This window comes from Ovis canadensis, chromosome 19 (genome assembly GCF_042477335.2).
Source record: "Ovis canadensis isolate MfBH-ARS-UI-01 breed Bighorn chromosome 19, ARS-UI_OviCan_v2, whole genome shotgun sequence".
NCBI lineage: Eukaryota > Metazoa > Chordata > Mammalia > Artiodactyla > Bovidae > Ovis > Ovis canadensis.
The window spans coordinates 20714749-20738601 of NC_091263.1; the positions used below are offsets into that span (position 1 = coordinate 20714749).

Consider the following 23853-nt stretch of genomic DNA (forward strand, 5'->3'; position numbering starts at 1 on the left):
GAAAACCCGTGGGCAGTCATTTTGTTTGTAGCGTTTTGTAAATATCAGTATATTTAACTTCCTGAGATGATGATGATCCATAGCTTTTATCATCAGATTTTCAGTGAGAATCCAGAACCACACATACTCACCCCAACTATGAACAATAACCACATATTGTTGTTCAGTCACTAAGTCATGTCCCTGCGGACTATAGCACACCAGACTTCTCTGTTCATTTATTAGAAAAAAAATATGTAACAGAATTTTTTGGATATATTGATTGGTTACCTGTCATTTGACAAAGGAAATGTCAGATCACTGAATTGTACGGGGTATTCTCAGTTTTCCAAATTAATGTTTCTCAGTGTTCTTGGAAAAATGCTTCATTGATTACTTACATGAACCTTCTCTTTAATTAGGTGTCTTTGCATTGCTGCAAGCTTATGCTTTCTTGCAGTATCTGAGAGACCGGTTAACAAAACAAGAGTTCCAAACCCTATTCTTTTTGGGCGTGTCACTAGCTGCAGGTGCTGTGTTCCTTAGTGTCATCTATTTGACTTATACAGGTAGGTGTCATCACTTGTTGGACGTGAATATTGTCTCTGTCATTGCAAAAGGTAAATTCTTTTGCAAGTTTTGTACATGTTCCATTTATCCTAGTAGGTCAGCTATTGTTTCCTTAGAAACAGTATGAAAATAAGTCAAAGGTTCTAAAATCTGAACAGCACTACAAATTTCTTTTTTTAAACGATGTATTTGTTGCTTCAGGTTCTGTTAAATCCACATTCTAGCATCCTCTTGATAAGGCCCAAAATGTATAAAATTCAAAGTTTCCAGTGTTAACGGCATAGGTTTACCCTCCCTAGTGTGTTATATACTCTGTCTCCTGCTTCTAAACAGCCAACCAGATCAGTTTTCAGTCAGCTGGATTCTAAGTTACTTTCTTTTCCTGACTTTACCAGTCACTAGAAACAAATCAAATTCTTTCTGAAGGTATGTCAAATTAATGTACCAGCTTAGCTCGTAAAATCATTAAGAATTAATTGACAGGAGTAAAAGGCGCAAATGTTTAAAATCACCTTTGTAATTGATCTAAATTTGGCATGCTGGACACCTCTCACTTTTAAAAATTATCCAGTGCTTTCTTAATATCTTTATTTTACTAGTCAGTCAGAGGTTTAAAAGAATCGGAAAGCTGTCTACAGTGTTTTCAGTCAGCTTGTTGTATTTCTTTGGAAATATAATGTCCATGGGTATTTTTTTAATTTGATCCCTAAGGCTCAGACAGTAAAGAATCTGCCAGCAATGCAGAAGACCCGGGTTCAATCCCTGGGTCAGAAAGACCCCCCGGAGAAGGGAATGGCAACCCACTCCAGTATTCTTGCCTGAGAATTCCATGGATAGAGGATCACAAAGGATCTGTAGGATCACAAAGAGTTGGACATGACTGAGTGGCTTAACGCTACTACTACTATATCTGATGACCAGCTGTGTGAAATACAGTATAACCTTTTTTTTTTTTTTAAGGCAGTTCTTTTAACATTAGCTTAAAATTAGTCCAAATAATCAGTAAACATAAAACCAATAAAAACAATGAAAGGGCAATGAATTTCCTTTGCATTTTTCCTTCCAAGGTTACATTGCACCATGGAGTGGCAGGTTTTACTCATTGTGGGACACTGGGTAAGTGCAGATAAGTTATTTGCCCTCATGTTATTTAAATATTCTTTTGTCTTCTTTATTGTTAATATCTACTGTCAATACCAGGCAACATTCTAAAATATTTAGCATATACCAGTTTAGTAAATGTTGTATTTTGTCTTTGTTATAATATCCGTTTGGAGTTCACCTGTAGTTTGATATGTAAGTCATATTTCTGTTCTTTATGGGCAGCTCCTTATTTTTATTAAAACATTTCAGGTATCACATGCCATTTTAATGATTGATTTTTTTTTGTTTGTTTTTACCAATGTATTCAAAGTTTCCATCTGTTAGTAATATTTAATTTTTAACCCTTAAGGATAGATTCTATGTTATAAACCCATATGCTGTAGATATGAGAAAAAATTTAATTTTATCTAAGTTTCTTGGTGTTTTTTAACCATCAGATATACTAGAGGATATTTGTTGCATTTTTTAAGAGTGCTTTTATGAGATGAGTTAATAAAAAAATATTTTTACATTAGCTCAATACTTTTTTTAACTCTAAAAATGTTTTCTTAAGGATAAGAAAATATCTCTTGGTGATATTGATCTCTCTCCCTTGATTCTGCTATTCTGTTACTCCATGTGGCCCAATAAAAAACCTACCACATTTTATTGATCAGGCCTGCCCTTTGATATAATACCAAAAAGGCCCCAAGTCAAGCCTAATTAAAGGGCATAAGCAAATGATGTATGGGTGGCTGAAGCTAACAGATACATACTCCCAGAGATCAGCCTTTGCATCACCAGAGAGTTTGAGGGAAAAATCCCAGTTGTAGAAGTTAATTAATTCTGACTAGGTTAAAAATTCTAGGTTAAAATTTTATTAGTCATACTTACTCTTGTTTTCAAACTTATACTTGCCCACTTTGGAATCTTAGGACATTTCAGAGAAAATCTGTCCTGTCCTTTCCACGTCTCTCACCAACCACCTCTGTGCCATCTCTGTGTTAAGAAAGGTATTGCCACAATAGGATATCTTATTGGATGAGTTATTCTGCTAGTCACACATCCAAAAGGTAATCGAACTCATTGGTGCAAACTTAGGAAGTGCTTGTTCAGTGCAGTCCCTCAGTTGTGTCCAAATCTTTGTGACCCCATGGACTGCAGCGTGTCAGGCTTCCCCGTCCATCACGAACCCCCAGAGTTTACTCAAACTCAAGTCCATTGATTCGGTGATGCCATCCAACCATCTCATCCTCTGTTGTCCCCTTCTCTGCCTGTGTTCAGTCTTACCCAGCATCAGTGTCTTTTCAAATGAGTCAGCTCTTCGCATCAGGTGCCCAGAGTGTTGCAGTTTCAGCATCAGTCCTTCCAATGAATATTCAGGACTGATTTCCTTTTGGATGGACGGACTGGTTGGATCTTCTTGCACTCCAAGGAATGCTCAAGACTTTTCTCTAACACCACAGTTCAAAAGCATCAGTTCTTCGGCACTCAGCTTTCTTTATAATCCAACTCTCACATCTATACAAGACTGCTGGAAAAACCATAGCCTTGACTAGATGGACCTTCGTTGGCAAAATAATGTCTCTGCTTTTTAATGTGCTAAGTTGGTCATAACTTTTCATCCAGGGAGCAAGCGTCTTAATTTCATGGCTGCAGTCACCATCTGCAGTGATTTTGGAGCCCCCCAAAATAAAGTCTTTCACTGTTTCCCCATCTGTTTGCCATGAAATGATGAGACCAGATGCCATGATCTTAGTTTTATGAATGTTGAGTTTTAAGTCACCTTTTTCACACTCCTCTTTCACTTTCATCAAGAGGCTCTTTAGTTCTTTACTTTCTGCCATAAGGGTGGTGTCATCTCCATATCTGAGGTTAGTGGTATTTCTCCCGGCAGTCTTGATTCCAGCTTGTGCTTCATCCAGCCCAGTGTTTCTCATGATGTACTCTGCATATAAGTTAAATAAGCAGGGTGGCAATATAGAACCTTGACGTACTCCTTTCCCGATTTGGAACTCTCTTGCTTTTTTGATGATCCAGCGGATGTTGGCAGTTTGATCTCTGGTTCCTCTGCCTTTTCTAAATCCAGCTTGAACATCTGGAAGTTCGCATACTGTTGAGGCCTGGCTTGGAGAAATTTGAGCATTACTTAGCTAGCGTGTGAGATGAGTGCAGTTGTGTGGTAGTTTGAGCATTCTTTGGCATTGCCTTTCTTTGGAATTGGAATGAAAACTGACCTTTTCCAGTCCTTTGACCACTACTGAGTTTTCCAAATTTGCTGGCATATTGAGTGCAGCACTTGCACAGCATCATCTTCTTTCAGGATTTGAAAGAGCTCAACTGGAATTCCATCACCTCCACTAGCTTTGTTCATAGTGATGCTTCCTAAGGCCCACTTGACTTTGCATTCCAGGATGTCTGGCTCTAGGTGAGAGATCACACCATCATGATTATCTGGTTCTTGAAGATCTCTTTTGTATAGTTCTTCTGTGTATTCTTGCCATGTGTCCTTAATATCTTCTGCTTCTGTTAGGTCCATACCATTTTTGTCCTTTATTGTGTCCATCTTTGCATGGAAAGTTCCCTTAGTATCTCTGATTTTCTTGAAAAGATTTCTAGTCTTTCCTAAAACAATTGTATTATTTCCCTCTATTTCTTTGCATTGATCACTGAAGAAGGCTTTCTTACCTCTCCCTGTTATTCTTTGAAACTCTGAATTCGAAAGGGTATATCTTTTCTTTTCTCCTTTGCCTTTCACTTTTTGATAGCTCTTTGTAAGTCCTCCTCAGACAGCCATTTTGCATTTCTTTTTCTTGGGGATGATCTTGATCACTGCCTCCTTTGCAGTGTCATGAACCTCCATCCATAGTTCTTCAGGCACTCTTTTCTATCCGATCTAATCCCTTGAATCTATTTGTCACTTCCAGTGTATAATTGTAAGGAATTTGGTTTAGATCATACCCGAATGGTCTAGTGATTTTCCCTACTTTCTTCAATTTAATTCTGAATTTGGTAATAAGGAGTTCATGATCTGAGCCACAGTCAGCTCCCGGTCTTGTTTTTGCTGACTGTATAGAGCTTCTCCATCTTTGGCTGCAAAGAATATAATCAGTCTGATTTCAGTGTTGACCATCTGCTGATGTCCATGTGTAGTCTTCTCCTGTGTTGTTGGAAGAGGGTGTTTGCTATGACCAGTGTGTTCCCTTGGCTCTATTAGCCTTTGCCCTGCTTCATTCTATACTCCGAGGCCAAATTTGCCTGTTACTCCAGGTAGTTCTTGACTTCCTACTTTTGCATTCCAGTCCCCTATAATGAAAAGGATGTCGTCCTTTGCTGTTAGTTCTAGAAGGTTTTGTAGGTCTTCATAGATCTATTAAACTTCAGCTTTTTCAGCATTACTGGTCAGGGCATAGACTTGGATTACTGTGGTGTTGAATGGTTTGGCTTGGAAACAAACAGATCATTCTGTCATTTTTGAGATTGCATCCAAGTACAGCATTTTTGGACTCTTGTTGACTATGATGGCTACACCATTTCTTCTTAGGGATTCTTGCCGACAGTAGTATATATAATGGTCATCTGAGTTAAATTCACCCATTCCATTCCATTTTAGTTCACTGATTCCAAAAATGTTGATGTTCACTCTTGCCATCACCTGTTTAACCACTTCCAATTTGTTTTGATTCATGGACCTAACATTCCAGGTTCCTATGCAGTATTGTTCTTTACAGCATCAGAACAAGTGCCAAAGAAATTCCTATTTGAGCAAGGATTTTTGTGGTAGAAGTCAGAGCCAACACTTTTATAACTGGCTTTAGATAATTCTAGTTTTAGGGGGAAGTATGTTGATTTTGGTTTTACCAGTGTGTGTCAGATACAGCAAGTAACATTGGAATGTACTTTTAAGCCAGAAGAGGGAGAGACGGGAACCATATCTATTAGTACAATCAAAGAAAGTTTATTCACCTAAAAGGAACTTCTGTTTTATCATTTAATTTTAAATAACGTTAACTTCTTTAATACCAGGTATGCAAAAATACACATTCCAATTATTGCATCAGTGTCTGAGCATCAACCTACAACTTGGGTATCTTTCTTCTTTGATCTACATATTCTTGTGTGTACCTTCCCAGCAGGCCTGTGGTTCTGCATTAAAAATATCAACGATGAAAGAGTATTTGGTAAGAGGTTTTTAATATATACTTTGGTTTATTTTTGTTATTGAGATTATCATTCTACCTTAAAGTTTTGTCATTGCTTGACTTTGCATGAAGATAAACTTTCCTCTCTTACTTTGCATAAGTGCTTAACCAAGAAAAATTAAATGAATTTGCATTATATATACTCTTAATTATTAAATTTTGGACTAGTATGTAAGCTTTTCATTCAACTTACTGTTTTCTGAGAAGTTAATGTAATGATAGTCTGTGGCTGAGAATTGGAAATTATAACTTTGTTGATAGAATAGACTTGGCTGTGTTTTCTCAGTTAATTCTGTCTCAGTAGGAAGGCTTTTGCAGGGGCATCCATGATCCAAAAAATTTCAGTGGAAAGTACATTTTGTAATAGAATAAGAATCACCTGTAAGTAAATATCCTGTTGGCTGATAGATTTGTGTAATTTTCAACAACAAGACTTAGAATTGCAAACTATTTTAAAGCCATTGTTTAAGATAAAACCTGAAACTGAAAATGGTTTGTAATATGCACAGGGTCACACAAGCAAATATCTTGTACAAGTTCGTGGCCTGGACCATGCATGACACCCAAAAGTTAGAGTTTCAGAGTGAAGTCAGGAGAGAGGAAATAGCATCTGCATAGGTGCTAACCATAGACACACCCTGGTGGGCTGCCGTCTATGGGGTCACACAGAGTTGGACACAACTGAAGCGACTTAGCAGCAGCAGCAGGTGCTAACCAAAGAATGGCACTCATTCTTTTCTGGCTTATATAGGTCAGTGGACTTTGGAGAAAGCCATGTTAATGCTACATCACTCAAGAAGAATTAGCTTAACATATTGCCCCGTTCATGATTTAGCAGTCCCAATCCTAGATATTAAGAGAAGGGAGTGTGTGTGTCTAACAAAGGGCATGTCTAACAAAGTACATAGCAGCTTTATCCATAATAGCCCCCTAGTTAGAAACATTCCAAAGGTTATCAGCAGTAGAAAAAAGAGATTCTTAGGCATTTTAGAGTGGAATACAGCACAACAATTAATACAAGAGTAGCGTGGGTAAACAAGACAGTACAAAAGAGAATATTTTTATATGATTTTATTTCTATAAAGTGTTAAGAATAAGGAAGCATCACTACGAACAAAGCTTGTGGAGGTGATGGAATTCTAGCTGAGCTATTTCAAACCCTAAAAGATGATGCTGTTAAAGTGCTGATCTCAGAATGCCAGCAAATTTGGAAAACCCAGCAGTGGCCACAGGACTGGAAAAGGTCAGTTTTCATTCTAGTCCCAAAGAAAGGCAATGCCAAAGAATGCTCAGACTACTGCACAGTTGCACTCATCTCACACTGGCAAAGTAATGCTCAAAATTCTCCAAGATAGGCTTCAGCAGTACATGAACTGAGAACTTCCAGATGTTCAAGCTGAATTTAGAAAAGGTACAACCAGATCAAATTGCCAACATCTGTTGGATCATAGAAAAAGCAAGAGAATCCCAGAAAAATATCTGCTTCGTTGACTTTGCTCAAGCCTTTGACTGTGTGGATTATAACAAACTGTGGAAAATTCTTAAAGAGATGGGAATACCAGACCACCTGACCTGCCTCCTGAGAAATCTGTATGCAGGTCAAGAAGCAACAGTTAGAACCAGATGTGGAACAGTGGACTGGTTCCAAATTGAGAAAGGAGTACGTCCAGGGTGTACATTGTCACCTTGCTTATTTAACTTATATGCAAAGTACATCATGAGAAATGCCAGACTGGATGAAGCGCAAGCTGGAATCAAGATTGCTGGGAGAAGTATCAATAACCTCAGAGAGGCAGATGATAGCACCCTTTTGGCTGAAAGCAAAGAACTAAAGAGCCTCTTGGTGAAAGAGAAGAGCGAAAAATCTGGTTTAAAACTCAACATTCAAAAAACAAAGATCATGGCATCCAGTCCCATCACTTCATGTCAAATAGATGGGGAAACAGTTGACTTCAAAATCTCTGCAGATGGTGACTTCAGCCATCTTACTTTTGTAAAAGGCACTTGCTCCTTGGAAGGAAAGCTGTGACAAACCTAGACAGCATATAGACAGCATATTAAAAAGCAGAGACATTCCTTTGCTGGCAAAGGCCCATCTAGTCAAAGCTATGGTTCTTCCAGTAGTCATGTATGGATGTGAGAGTTGGGCCATAAAGAAAGCTGAGCGTTGAAGAATTGATGTTTTCAAGCTGTGGTGTTAGAGAAGACTCCTGAAAATCCTTTGGACTGCAAGGAGATGAAACCAGTCAATCCTTAAAGGAAATAAATCTTGAATATTCATTGGAAGGCCTGATGCTGAAGCTGAAGCTCCAGCACTTTGGCCACATGCTGTGAAGGACTGACTCACTGGAAAAGGCCTGATGCTGGGAAGGATTGAAGGCGGGAAGGGAAGGGGATGACAGAGGATGAGGTGGTTGGATGGCGTCACTGACTCGATGGATAGGAGTTTCAGCAAGCTGCGGGAGTTGGTGATGGATAGGGAAGCCTGGCTTGCTGTAGTCCATGAGGTCACAAAGATTCGGACATGACTGAGCAACTGAACTGAACTAACAATAAGGAAAGTTAAATTATTGCTTTAAAAGTTCAAATAGTGATTACCTGTTTCATGGGAGAGTGTAGTGGTTATTGACTAGGAAGAGGCATGAGGGCTTCTCCTGAGGAGGGATACAGATGTTTTGTGTATGGGTGGCAATTACATAGGTATGTGCATATAAAAAGTCACTGAGATAAACAATATTGTATAGTAAATTTATTTTTTAGTCAGGAAAAAATATGAATTCGTTTCAAGTGAGATGGGCACTCAGATGACTCAGTAACTTTGTAAACTTACAGCCTCTAGCTAGAAATGAATAGAGCCTTTCCCCGTGGTGAGCACATTATCTGGAATGGTTTGACTGTTGGAAAGTACTTCCAGATTTTAAAGTTTCTTGGCAATAGCTTCATAAGTTCCTCCTTTGGTTAATAAATTATTTTCTTCTCATCCTGTTCTTACTTTAAAGCAGGCTTTATGCCAAATATTGGCATGAGCTTTTCATAGACTCTATTTGATTCTATAAACTTACTGTGCCTAATAATATAATTCACCAAACACATTTTTCTGTTATGGATTTTTCTAATATGTGACGCTGTTGACAAATAACAAATTGTCTCATTCCCCATAATAGCTATAATTAATTTGAATCTTGATACATTTCTCTCAACTATGGATATGCAGTGTTTACTTGGTCAATACTAGTTATAATCTCTAAATATGACTTTGAAATTGGTTCAGATTATCAGTTTAAAAACAGCCCTTTTATGAGATGTTTGTCAGTGTTTCGATTGTCCTTTGAAGTAGTTTTGAATAATCAGTGGGTCTTCCTGGGACCCTTTCTTTCCTGAAGTATTACAAGAGAACTTGTCTTTGCAGTTGCACTGTACGCCATCAGTGCCGTCTACTTTGCGGGCGTGATGGTGCGGCTGATGTTGACCTTGACTCCAGTCGTCTGCATGCTGTCTGCAATTGCCTTCTCAAATGTTTTTGAGCACTATTTGGGGGATGACATGAAAAGGGAAAACCCGCCTGTGGAGGACAGCAGTGATGAGGATGACAAGAGAAACCCAGGAAATTTGTATGATAAGGTGGGAAATCTAAAGTAAGGCTTTTAAAAGTTTTACGTGTTTTGTTTTTCCACCATAGTAAGAACCATACATGTTAAGTGTGGTTAAACAAGAATCTAGATGGACTGACATTTCTACTTTGTCTTTTTACTCCGAATAAGAAAATAGAATGTCACCAGAGTATATAATCACCTTTTGGGTTAGGTTTTTAAACTAAAACCCTATTTTGAGAGCAAAAAGCTGATGTTCTTACTAAATTACATAAAATTTAACACTATAATTCTTTCTGAAACCATGTGCACAAGGGTTTATCCTTGAAGTCCATATTCAGTGTAAACTTCTTAAATATCTGGTAGACTGAATAGTAAATGAAGGATATTGTGTATGCTCAGTTTTGTCTGACACTTTGTGACCCCATTGACTGTGGCCCGCCAAGGTCCTCTGTCCATGGGATTTTTCAGGCAAGAATACTGGAGTAGGTCGCCATTTCCTCCTCCAGGGGATCTTCCCACATCTCCTGCATTGGCAGGTGGATTCTTTACCCACTGTACCACCTAGGAAACCCCATATGAAGGGTATTAAATGCCTTAAAAAAAAAATCTCCAGTTCATTAGTACTAGGTGCTGGGCCCATATAATGTAATTCACTTTTAAGATCTCAGGAAACAGAGCAGAATTAGATTTGGTGGAAGTGTGGAAAGACTTGAACAACAAACTTTACTATATTAACTAGGTGTTTAAGTAGCAGTTTAAAATTTTTCTTTCCTTATTATGATAGCTCCAATATCATTCATACAGATTAGTGCTATTAAAGCACATGCCTGCTGTTGTGGTTATTTTTGTTTTGTGGTTTCTTAATAATTAACCTGCAGTTTAGACCCTATGACTCTGTCCTGTTCTATCCTGGTTTTTGATGAGGTTTATTGTTTTGTTTTCAAAAATACAATCTTGATTTTAACAAGCCTATTGATTTAGGGTTTGGAAATTGGAAAACTCATTCTGATAACTTTTTTTTTTTTCCTGTACTAAAGTCCTACAAAGTCCTGGATTATAACTGAACTTTGCTTTTTTCAGGATGAGGAATTCAATTTTTTTATAAGGAAAGGTTGCCAGGATGAGACCATTTGGTTCTCCCCTTCGTATTTATGTAAACATAAGGTCAATTGAGTTCCGAAGCAACTTCTTACTGGAGATATTTTGCTCTGCAACCAGTTCCTGGATTGGTTTTAGTTCCAGGAAGTCTTCTCGTTGACAATCTACCTTGATAGCTTTTTAGAAAACATTGTATGACCCACACAAGAATTCCTAATGGATTCTCCTCTTGAAAGAATTAAATTGATAGATGACATTCTCCCAACTTCTCCATGTAATGTCTTAATGAAAGCAAGTCAGATGATGAATTAGTCTCATCAGTTTTCTGTATTTTCAGGCAGGCAAAGTGAGGAAGCATGTAACTGAGCAGGAAAAAACGGAAGAGGGATTAGGCCCTAATATAAAAAGCATTGTCACCATGTTGATGCTGATGCTGTTGATGATGTTTGCAGTCCACTGCACCTGGGTCACAAGCAATGCTTACTCCAGCCCAAGCGTGGTCCTGGCTTCCTACAATCATGATGGGTAAGAAGTTGGCTTGACTATGAAAGGATTCCACACCTGCTCTTTTCTCTTGTCTCAAAAGATAGAATTCAGAGGTCTATCTGAATATCTTTGCATGTATAACATACACATTAGTCTTTCTCAAAGTGTCGTGCTTGGACACAGCATCATCATTACCAGGAAACCCATTAGACATGTACATTCTTGACCCCACCTAAGCATGTAGAGTTAGAAACCTGGGGGTGAGACTCAGAAATCTGTTTTAGGGAGTGCCCCAGGGATTCTGATGTAGCTGAAATTTAACAACAGGTGGTTTCTGTACTGCCCCTTCATTCCCACCCCAGCTTCTGCTTCACATGGGTGTTCTTCCGACTTGTGCAATATCAGGCTCCATTTCAGAACTACTAAATCAGACTTTGCTTTTTAACATGATAGCCTGGTGGTTTGTATGCCTATGAAAGTAGAAGAAGCACTAGTCTAGCTCTTCTTTTTTTTTTTTCCTTTTTCCCTACCCTGGAGGCTTTTTAACTACCATCCTTAAAATATGAAATTATTTAGTGGCCTGGCACCCCAAGATTTTAAGAAACCATCTTCACATTTATAAGGTCTTATTTAAATGAATATTGTGATTCTTTTCAGAACCAGGAATATTTTAGATGATTTCAGAGAAGCTTACTTTTGGCTAAGGCAGAATACAGATGAGCATGCCCGAGTGATGTCCTGGTGGGATTATGGCTATCAGATTGCTGGGATGGCTAACAGAACCACTCTGGTGGATAACAACACCTGGAATAACAGCCACATAGCACTGGTAAGAGCTTGACCAACAAAAGACCGAAAGTTACAACCCTTTATTCACTACTTAGACATCAGACTTTACTTGTGATTAAGTAGGAAAACTGTGGGGGGAAGTACTTTTTGTTTGCTGAATTTTCAACATACTTCTCTATATATTTGTTCAGTAAAGTGATTCAAGGTATGCTTCCTTATTTGGTTATTTAAGACTAGAATTTGTTTACATATCATTCAGAATCAGAGACTGTATGCTGGAGAATGAGGCAAAATCTGAAACTTAACTGTATTTGTCTTATATTTTCCTTTTCGTAAGTTAAAATTATTTGCAGATGTGTAAGGCAAGTGCACTGTGTTTTATGAACATGCACATTATGTTCTCTAGCTATTAAATAACTAATCTACGTTAATTAAAGTAATCACCTCTGTGTTCTCTAAAGATTTTAAATAGATAGCTAAGTGTTAGCCAAATGACTTTTGTTTGTATTAGTGTTGTGGCTAATCATTAGATGTTTGGTAGACTGAAGAAAAGGATATAATTGTTCTAGCTAGATGGATGGACATCCCCAGCCTGGGATTTTGAGAAATTCTACTTCTTTTAAGCTTGTTTGCTTTCATATTAAAATGTTAATTTAATGCGACCAAATTATTAGGAAAATGTAAGAGCACATATCCTGATTTTGACATTTATGCTGTAGTTGGCTATAGTAAGGGAGGTGCTTATAAATCTCATGAATTTGTTGAATTCATAGATTGTTTCTATAAAAGGAATTCCATGTAAATCGAACTTTTGAGATGCATTCGATGTTAAGGTAAAAATGTGCATTCATGTTTGTTTGTAGTGTTATTTGGGGACTAAGAGCACATATTCTCACTTTTTTTTTATTCTTTAGGTGGGAAAAGCTATGTCTTCAAATGAAACAGCAGCCTATAAAATCATGAGGAGTCTGGACGTAGATTATGTTTTGATTATTTTTGGAGGGGTTATTGGCTATTCTGGTGACGACATCAACAAGTTTCTCTGGATGGTTAGGATAGCTGAAGGGGAACATCCAAAAGATATTCGGGTAAGAAATTAGGTCGTTCTTGGTGTGTGAAGGACCGTTCCCAGAGTGTAAGTAACCCTCTTCCCTTTCTGACTGCATTGTATTTTTTATCATCATCCTGTCTCCAGAGCAGTGCCTCACTCTACTGTTTACTAAAGACAGCATAAGCATTTTCCCAGGTTTAAAACTTTTGAAATCCGGTACTCCCATTCTCCTCTAGGAAACAATTTCTTTTCAAGATTCTTGCTTTTACTCCTACAGCCTACCCTTTCCTTTCATTTTTGTTGCTTCCACTCTGGTATTGACCCCAGTGCTCATAAACCTGAAATAGGACAGTAGCCTTCAAATTGCTGCCTTTGCCTTAGTCTGTTTCCTCTCCCAGTCTAACATGACATTGATCATGTTACTTTACAGCTTTTTTTTTTGTTTAAGCCTCCATTAGTTTAAGGAAAGGAGCCTCGGAAAAAAAAGACAGATAAGAGTTGCAACTAAACCCTGCTGCTGTCAGCTTGGTGCTGTGGGCAAGTTGTTTTTCAGCCAGTCAGCATTATATGGTTTGAGCAGTAGGTCTTGTTCTAGGTTCTAGTATTAACGGTGGTGATTAGGGCCATTTCAGTTGATAACTAATAGAGATGCCAGGAATAATTCACTTGTAGTGCTGTTACGAGATTTTCTGGTAATGTAGATGAACCCTCAGCCTCATGACTGGTTTAGAATAATCAGAATGATGATTGAAATAGGAAAACATTGGTACAAAATCAAAACTGCTCAGCTCAGAATGCAACCCCTTAATACTTCCCTTTGCTGGCTCCTTGTCCTTCTAGCAGCGTTTCCCACTCTGTCACTGTCCCCTAGCCCATGAAACTCGCTTTGTGTTTTCTTTCCTTGGCTCATCTGACATTCATGTTACAATCTTCTCTTCTTGGGGTACCTTCCCTACAACAGTTCTGTCGCCTTGGCAGAGGTCCTTCTGCGGTGCAGCCATGTCTCTACTCATCAGGTCATGTCCAGCCTGTTTTGTAGGTAAACTCTGTTGTATCCTTCCACTCAGCTATGAGCTCAGAGAGGATGGGCACCTGGCAGTGAAGTTACATGATGAAGGCATAAAAGAGGATTCACTGCTGATCCAGAATAAAAGGACCTTTTGGGAAAACATGGGAATGTGTTTTGTGTGACAGGGGTAAAGTTGAGTAAAACCCCAGATTTCCAATTTAAACACAAATGCTTTACTACCTGACATTATCCCTTAACTACCATTAATAAATAGTATTTCCTTGTATTTACATTGGTCTTAATCTTCCAAGTATGTGAGTGTTTTCACTTGTGGATTTGCTTTTAGCAATGTTAAAATTGTGACATGATAGATTGAGGTATGCTTTGAACATTTGTGTAGAGAAAAATCCTAATTTTCTGTGCTTTGTGAGGAGGTAATTTACACATTCACATGGTTCAAAAAATGAAATATATAGGGACATACAGTAAAAGTTTATCCCCCCCCCCAAAAAAAAAAGTCCATGGTAATCTTGTTATTTTCTTATTCTAATTGAAGCAGATAACTAATAGAAAAATATACACATTGTTCTTGCCTTTTTTTTTAACCTCACAATATCTATGGAGATCTTCACATATTAAAATGTGGGAATCCTCCTTCATTTCTGTTTTTTTACATCTGTATAGTAAGGCCTGGCGTGCTGTGATTCATGGGGTCGCAAAGAGTTGGACATGACTGAGCAACTGAACTGAACTGAGTGTGTTCTGTTGCGTGTGTGCACTATGATTTATTTAACCTGTCCCTGTTAATGGATATTAAGGTTTTTCTAGTTTTTAAATCTGAAACAGTGGTGCAATAAGTAACTCTCATCATTTTGCCCACATTTTAGTATCTCTGTAGGGTAAATTCCTAGAAAAGAAATTTCTGTCAGTAGTATCAGATTGGCCCTCTCAGAGGTTAATTTATAAATTTGATGAGCTCACAATAAAAATTGCTGTTAAGAGTTTTCTAAATGTTCCTCTCCCAACTAAAAAAATTGTTTTGACGGTCATGTGGAAAAATAAAACAAATTTAGGAAAACTCTGGAAAGGAATAATGAATGGCTGGGGAAGGGGACACAGTTGGAGAGAATCAGCATACCTAGTATTAATTCATGGTGTTGGTACCATTTTTTAAAATAATTATTGAGGTTTTATTATAACATGGTTTAAAATCTGGTAAAATTAATTACTCTCCATCATCCAGCAAACTATTGTTCTCTTTATGTTTTCTTGGATACTTTTTTTCTTTTAATAAATAATTTCTGGACTGAGTGTTAAACACCCATGATAGTTTTGTGGGTTTTTAAGAGATCACATTAAATTTATAAGTTTGTCTTCTGATACTGTGTTTTTTTTGAGATTTAACTAAATATGGCTTTATGAAGATAAACTCAAAAGCTAGCTCTTATGGGGAAATGAAAAGAGGAACCTCTAATTGTGAATATGTCATATTAAACTGACACAGAAACTTCTGGATTCTTTCCTATAGGAAAGTGACTATTTCACCTCACAAGGAGAATTCCGCGTAGACAAAGCAGGATCCCCTACTTTGTTAAATTGCCTTATGTATAAAATGTCATACTACAGATTTGGAGAAATGCAGGTTAGTTATAATCCTTGGTTTTTTCTGTAATCTTTATTTTATAAGCTTCATTCTAGATTTTTTCTGTAATCTTTATTCACAGGAATATTTTAACAATAGTCTTGTTTGACTCTAAAAAGCAGGATAATATTTTGGTTGTGCTCTAAAGAAAAATATGCTCATCTAAAATTTTTTCTACTCTATTAAATTTACTTTCTGAAACTTCTGTGTGAAAAATGAGGAAATATTTTTTAGAGCAGAGGTTTCTTTCCAAAAGGTTAATTAATAGAGGCTTAAATCCAACCCTTGCCTGCCATCCTGGTTTTTTTTTTGACTTCATGTTTTTGGAAAACATTGCTCTCCCAGGGAGAGGTCTTCCAGTTGGGAAGCAGTGTGATCTACTGCCTGGTGAGGGAAAGCCAGAAATTAAAGGGTTGGATTATTTAGTCACTTCACTATCCCTGTTCTCCATTACCTCAGATAGCTGGGACTCTCTAGGTCAGCGTTTCCCAGAAAATTAGAATGATGTGCTACGAAAGATTTAGTCAATGAAAGGAATGAATGGGCAGGGAAGCACTGTGGCAGAAGGAACAAACCGCAACTGCCACACACCTGGGGTCCAGGTTGGGCTCTACCATGTCGTGTAATCCTTGGATGAGTCACATTCTCCCTGGGCTTGGTTTTTTCCTTATCTGTATATAATGGGGCTCCCGGTGGCCTCTGCTGTTCTTCCTAACCTTTATATTGCATGACTGTCATACCAAGTTACACCTTCGTGCTAAGGTTATATTGAAAACTTTGTGGTTGCATGCTGCTTTCTGGTTGATACTAGAAGGCAGAAGGAAAATTGCTTGTTTAATTTTGTACAAATACCATGGATCAAGATAATGTTTCTGCATTACTCATTTGGAATTACTCTGCAAGTAGCTTTAAAAAATAATAATTTTACTACTAGGTTTAAGTTTTTGTTTGTGTTTTGATTTCTTTTGAAGGCAAACTGCCTGGTCTCTAAACTCATGCTATGCTGAGAGAGAAGCACTAAGGGCACAATAATTAGCTGCCCCAGAAAATGGGTGGAAGATTAGTTTCTCTGTTGACTAGTAATAGCATTAAAGGACCTTTGTTGTTCCTGTCTAACCAAGAGCTCTAAGCCGTGCATCCAGCATGCGTTCATTTTGATGCTTTCCCTCCTCAAGAATGTGTTCAAGATGTGAAGTACACCTTTCCTGTTATAAGATGCATAATAACAAGTTATTCCCTCATGGGACAAGATTTGTTTTCTGGTCTTATTTTTAAATTGGATTCACTTAGTTTCTGTGTGACAGCATAAACCTACTCTGAGAATTTGTTAAAATCCTCTCCCTTTCCTCCATTTTTTGCTCTTCTCATCCCTGGTTAATCTTCCCTTGGTTTGGTTTAATGTCCTTTTTAGTTGCCACTTTCAGGATGGTTAGCATCAGCCTACTTGTGCTCTGATTTCACAAGTAGCGCTGGTGAGATAGAGCCACACTGAATAAGGTAAAGTCATCGTGCACCTTACCGCCTAGTGGAGGATGCAGATAATTTTGAAAATAAAAATTTTAGCAACAAACACTATAGAGTAAAAGAATAAAAGAATCAGTGGAGGAGACTTCTCAGTCATCAATCTAAAGAAAAGATTTCCCTGAAGTGGTGGTATTTGGGCTGAGACCAGAGAATAGAAAAGAGCCAGTCATGCAGAATTGCCAGATGAAGAACTTTGAGGCTGACAAAGTGATCTGGTAGTGCAAGGTCCAGGCAGGGAGGCCCTTCTGTGTGTTTGCTCTGAAAACCTGTAAGAAGGGTTTCATGGATTTCATTTTGCTATTTTGGGTTTTTTGTGCCTGCAGGCTGCTCGTCCATTCTAATTCTTACATTGAGTTTCTCTCTTGCTGATTTCTTCCTGTCTGGTGAGCAGCATATGAGGACTGTTAACAGTATATCACTCTGATTCTGTTTCCCTAGTTTAAAAGGAGAGAGTTGTACTCTGGTGATAACACTCCCTTCTAATACTGAATGTTTCCAGTATGTTTAACATCCAGTACTCATGTCACTTTTGCAGCTGGATTTCCGTACACCTCCAGGTTTTGATCGGACACGTAATGCTGAGATTGGAAACAAGGACATTAAATTCAAGCATTTGGAGGAAGCCTTCACGTCAGAGCACTGGCTTGTAAGAATATATAAAGTGAAAGCCCCTGATAACAGGGAGACACTAGACCACAAACCTCGAGTAACCAACATTTTCCCCAAACAGAAGTATTTGTCAAAGAAGGTGGGTACCAAATGAAGTCAGGTCTATAAAAGAGTAACTCAAGATTGGTCAGTTTGTCTGAAAAATTATTAAAAATTGCTAATAGGTTTTCATTTGCCAGGTTTGTAAAGACCAAGGCTTAAATACAAAGTAGATATCAAGTGCCAGCCTGCTGAGGGCAGTCCTTACAAACTGAGCACTCAAGCTACCCCAGGAAGCAACTGCTTCTGGAGAGTTCTTCATGGGAAGAATGGTTATCAGTGAACTGAGCCAAGAGTTTTCAGAGACATTCTAGCTTTAATTTGTGCCATTCCCATTACAAAGACTAGTTTGTAAAGTAAGATGTGTCTGTGGCCATCAGTTTCTGAACCTTTGTGAAAGTAAAAATGCCAAACACTAACAGTTGTGATTCATTCATGATCGTTTGGTCAAAGCAAATTTATATAGCATTTTCACGTTCCAGTCTCAGTACAATGTTACTATATTATTCATTGAATTTTAAAAAAAGCTCAAGTTGAATTGAGTCCTGAATCCTCCAAAAATTTATCTTTAGATAATTATTAAGTATAATTGTCACGAAAAAGCTTGTAGGCAGAATTATGATGATGAGACCATTGCAGTCCTTTTGTAATACTTAATAAGACATGAAGCCTTTTATTAGAGGTCATTATGGCTCACTTAAACCAAATAGGTCTGATCTTTGCTATAAAAACTATTGAAAATGAGTATTTATATGGTTTGCCCTCTGTGGGAGATGGAAAATAATGAGCAGTCAGATGAAATATGAAGATTGTATTTTAAAGTACAACCCTTAATAATACTAGTTGTTATTAGACTGATTTTAGTCTTAAGTCTTGAAAGATGCTTGTGTTTACATTGTCCAGATCAGTTATTTTAAATCATTGAAGGGGCTTCCCTGGTGTCTTAGTCGGTAAAGGATCTGCCTCCAATGCAGGAGACCAGGGTTCAGTCCCTGGGTCAGGAAGATCCCCTGGAGAAGGGAATGGCGGTCGCAAAGAGTCAGACATGATTGAACAACTAACACTTTTCACTTTGTATTACTTAAAATATACTTCAGATATGCTCAGAATACAAATTCAGTTTATACTATAAAAGTGCTAACTATTAACTGTATGATATGTAAATGGAAACTTTAAATGAATCCTTCCTGTGCCAGGAATAGGTTACCGTGTCTTAACTAATGTATTGAAGAGTGTCAGAGAGCTGGCACTAAACTGTGTCAGTCGTGTCAAGTGACCGGTGTCTCGTGAGCACACGGTGGGGGAAACTGGTGGGTCACATCAGTGCAGAGGCCAGAGCGCGTGCTGCTGGGCCCAAGGCAGGCGGTCCCTCCTCAGACATCTCAGCCCCGTTCAGGTCCCCTTCTTCTGTGAAACACAGCCATTGAACTAGCTGTCCTGCTGATCCTAATCTGACCTCTTTTGTCTTCCCGTCATTTCTCCCAAATAGGCAAGTGAATGGATAAATAAAAACCCACCTGTCTTGTATGCCCCGAACATGTATTCTAGTTGCCACCAATGTGAAGCTTGTGTTTCTGATTTCCATGGCTTTATAAGTAGTTTGTACCAGCAGGAATGCTTTTTGTTCTGCTTTCCTGTCCCCGTCCCAGTTTCTGCTTTTGAGGGGGTGAGTACAGCAGCCACTGTGAGAGCTGTCCGGCCACTGCTGTGCCAGCGGGGCTGAGGCCCTGAGAATGGTGGTCCAGGACTGCCTGCTCAGTGCTCCGAGAGCCAGCACCCTGAGGGCCTAGTTCACGCTTGGAGAGACCTGGGGCATCTTACAGGAGCTCCTAGAAGAGGTTTCAGGTTAGAAATCTGGGGATAATGATAATAAACTCTTGGCCTGGTTTAAAGTTTTACAAATTGTACCCTCTGTTTTTTTTTTTGTTTTTTTTTTGTCCTGATAATAAGGTAATATATATTGTGGACAAGTTAGCAGTAGTTAATTTTTGTGATCTTAAGGATTGAATTTTGCCCCATATTTTTGTTCCTGTTGGAAAAATTTTAAATTGTTTTAATGTGAGCATCCTAATAGGTACGTACACGATAAGCATTTGCCAAAGTTTCTGAAAAATGAAAGTGTTAGTCGCTCACTTGTGTCCGACTCTTTTGCGACCCCATGGACTAAAGTTTGCCAGGCTTTCCTGTCCAGGGGATTTTCCGGACAAGACACTGGAGTAGGTTGCCATTCCCTTCTCCAGGGGATCTTCCTGAGCCAGGGATTGAACCCGGGTCTCCCACATTGCAGGCAGATTCTTTACCATCTGAGCTACCAGAGTTTCTGAAACCACCTCCATAGTTATATTTAAATATGAGAATTGAATCGAGGGATCAATCTCTTGAATCTTCACCCACTGCTAACCCAGTGCTTTGATGGTGCATTGAATTACTTGTTGAATTGAATTATGATAAAAAGTGTTGCTTTTTTTCAGTGTCTACAAAAATGTCAGATTGTCAAACACATGTCCTATATGATTTATCTTGTGAGACTCTAAGATAGCAAACATTTTTGCAGTAATTTGTTTCTTACACCACAGACATCAGTTTGACAGTATTTTTTTAAACATGTATGAAACTCAAAGGATGTTACGGTTTTGTTTTTTTCCCCTTGGTGTTTGCGTTTTGTTTCGTTTTGAATATTTAAGTGCTGGAGAATGTGCCAGGTAACTTTATTCTCTTTTTATTTTTGTGGATAGGTATAGGTCATCCTCATTTTTACAGATAAGAGAATTGGGGCTCCAAAAGTTACCAAGTGAATTAGGATTTCTGACATATCTAATTCTTGGAGCCTAAATCAGCACCAGTAAGGGTTTCTGAATCCTTAGTCTAGGCATACTGTAGCATGCTTAGAAATGTGAGTCATTATAGCTAAGCATTTCGTGGTTGAGAAGGCAGGTCGGGGTCCATTCACTTGATGATGAAGACATATGACAGGCTTTGGAGGAGCACTGTGGTGGTCCTTTCCTCATAAAGCTGAGGACCTTGTCCCGCTCATCCTGGATCTCTACATCCTCGGTGTAGAGCAGCAGGGAGTGCTCGTTGACAGTTCAGGGAGACCAGACCCAGGAAGAGCTGAGTGCTTATTAAGACAGTCTTCACCACTCTGCAGTAAACCATGTGTGTATCCGTATTTTTAATCCATAAGAAACCTGCACTAACACTAGGTATTCTGTTTTCTTTTTAGACTGCGAAAAGGAAGCGTGGCTACATTAAAAATAAGCTAGTTTTTAAGAAAGGCAAGAAAATATCTAAGAAGACTGTTTAAAAACACTGTTCTGGTTCCTAACTTGAAGCAGATGTCTTTGTGAGAACCGGTCTTTGCCTTTAGCTCATGTCGTGTTTCACAGCAGCGGAGAGGGTACAGAACCATCACTGGTCCAGGTTAACATACAAAACTCTGGCAACACCTCATTTAAAAAATAAAATTGGCTTATTGAGAACAGCTGTTTTCGATTTGTAATGTGAAGCAAGACAGAGCACTGCTGTACATGTCTTAACAGCAGGTTTTTTTTTTTTTTATTGGTACATATTATCCTTCAAATCTGAAAATTTGGACAAATCGCACCAAAGAACCCTCTAATTTGGTCCCTGGCACATGCATACTTGTCAAGGTTTTTTATTCTTTTACAAGACCTGCATTTTATTTGAATGACCCAGATAGCAATATGTAAAATACAAATGACACAATGTGATGCAAGCTTCTTGAACCAGTAAAGCTAGTGCAGGTCTGAGCAAGAGGTATGAGGAGGACACTTCCTTGAACTGTATTTATTTTCATGTTTCTCCAGTGCAAAGAATGTTTCATCAAATGTACATTTTCTATTGCTTACTGTTTGCTCTGAGAAGAAGCTGCTGTTTTAAAGATGGACCTCTAACTCATTGATTCAAGTAGTTGTTTTTTTTATATGTTGAAATATTATTGCTGCTGTTAGCAGTTGTTTTCACCAGGTACTTACAGAGCAGATACCATACATGGTTCATTCAAGGGCTAAATTTATATCCTTTGGCAATCATGGCAACACACAGAATGTTGCTTGTTAGCAGGCTGGGGTTTGGCGTCCTACTCCTGAGTTGAGCACTATGTTTACATACAAAAGATTAAGGAAGAAACCCTTAAAGTGGACAGGTATCCAGAGTTTGTTTTGTGTGACTCTTCAAAATGACAGAGGATTTGTAAAATTCTGGCTTTCTCTCATTTTTACAACAGTTTCATCCATCACAGTGACTTTTGTCCTTTGCTCCATATTTTGTTAATCCCTTAAGCATTTGATGAAACACTCTTTAATGCTATGTGCATTTTCTTACTTTTATTAAAAATGTGACCGTTGTCAAAAAATGCACTAAAATGTCAATGGAGATTGAACATGTTCACTTTCCAGCTCATAGGCAACTTTATATAGACTTGAAATTTTTCTCCTGTTTAGTAAAAGTGAAAGAGAAAGGTTTTTCCTGCCACAGGATATCTTTCCTTTTTTTTTTCTTTTTTTAATATAAACAAGCATAACTTACACCACTGTTTTTGGTGGAAAAATGCAGAATAGTATGTACCTTTTATGAAGAAAAGTGTAATTTACAATATTCAGTGAGAATGTTACTGCCAATTTTCTTTTTCCAAAGTGTAGAATACTCTTTGATTTATAGAATTCATTTTTGACCCAGATGATGGTTCTTTTACAGACAAATAAAATGGTCCAACATTTTCACAAATGAAGTGTAACTGAATCTGGATTTCTGATACCTTGTCATTTGGGGGATTTTATCTTACTTTGTTGCTTTAAAATTTAATGCAGAGAAGTTGTTGACTGTAGGGAAAATAAAGTTAATTCAAATTTTGTGTTAAGTGTTGTGTTTTTACAGATCTTTTCTTTACAGGGTCTTGAGCACACGCTGTCATCTTGTTCGCATTGACAAAGGTTTGAGAGAACCCATGTGGAGAATCAAAAACAATAAACACAAAGGCAGTTACTATAATTTCACTTTTATATATCTCTAATTTCACGTTTCTGCTACATTAAGACCTCAAGTGTCATTACAATATAGCTTTTACTGATGCAGTTCATGGAACCAAAATGGGGTTCCCCAAAACTAGTTCAACTGAGACCTACTATTGTGTTATGCCTTCCCCCGCCCAGAGTGAAAATTTCATTTTGACTTTTTATGGGTGAGGGGAAGACACCTAACCAGAAAGGAGCTTATCTCCATGTAAACGAGGGCAGAACTCTTAACAAAAGCTCTTCTCTGTAAAGTTCTAGTTAAACATCACTGAAGTCTTACTTAATTTTCTCATTAAGAGCAGGAATGACCTCTCACCTCCAGTTCTGGTTCAGGGGATTATCTCAGTAAAAATTATATTGTAATGACACTTGCGGTTTTATTATAACAGAAAAGTGAAATTATCAATATATTAAATAGCTTTTGTTTTATTCAACATCTTAGAATTGAGCAAACTGAGTGGTTTGTAGTAAAAAAAAAACACATTAGGCTGCAAATCCAAAGATAAAATTCATTTTGCAAACTCACATTGTTACCTACTGGAGAGTGCATTTGTAGAATTTTCTCAGTCCCCAGGCCATGACCAAAAGGCCAGAGGACTGAAGAGTATAAAAGCATTCTGTAGAGTGTTACTGTTTCTATACTCGGGGGTCAGAGGATTATGAAATCTGGAGCTACTACACACTGTTTTTAATGGTGGTAAAATATAAAACAGAAGATTTAACATCCTGACCACTGTAAAATTACAGTTGAGTTGTGTTGAGTGCATTCACATTGTTGTGCGACCCTCTCCAGAAGCTTGTCCTCTTGCTGGAACAGCTGCTGTTGAAGTGGGGACTTCAGACCTCCACCTTGTTACCCAGGTAGGTGGAATCATGAGTGAACGTAGAAACAGCAGCCTGTAAGAAATGGCAGGTTTCTGACATGAAAAGGTAAGTCTGTTTTAGTGTGAAGTATAATGCAGAGAAGACAAATGTCTGCCTTAGCAAGTCACCACCAGACGAGCGACTCTGTGACCACGATTGAGATCAAGACCGCAGCACTGCTGGGGCCTGGGAAGTCTCCTCATGCCCCCACCCAGTCCCTGG

The 23853-nt window shown here is 38.2% G+C and overlaps 1 protein-coding gene across 1 annotated transcript in view; it reads left to right on the forward strand.

Annotated features, from left to right (window-relative positions):
• STT3B (STT3 oligosaccharyltransferase complex catalytic subunit B) overlaps window positions 1-22613 on the forward strand; it is a 101105-nt gene extending 78492 nt beyond the window's left edge. Inside the window, exons 7-16 of the mRNA XM_069561308.1 lie at window positions 402-548; window positions 1617-1665; window positions 5659-5813; window positions 9244-9455; window positions 10863-11050; window positions 11669-11840; window positions 12715-12888; window positions 15389-15502; window positions 17562-17774; window positions 20958-22613. Of these exons, the coding sequence (XP_069417409.1) occupies window positions 402-548; window positions 1617-1665; window positions 5659-5813; window positions 9244-9455; window positions 10863-11050; window positions 11669-11840; window positions 12715-12888; window positions 15389-15502; window positions 17562-17774; window positions 20958-21038 (1505 nt within the window). The 3' untranslated portion in view covers window positions 21039-22613. The remainder of the gene's footprint in view (window positions 1-401; window positions 549-1616; window positions 1666-5658; window positions 5814-9243; window positions 9456-10862; window positions 11051-11668; window positions 11841-12714; window positions 12889-15388; window positions 15503-17561; window positions 17775-20957) is intronic.
• The last annotated feature ends 1240 nt before the right edge of the window (window positions 22614-23853 follow it).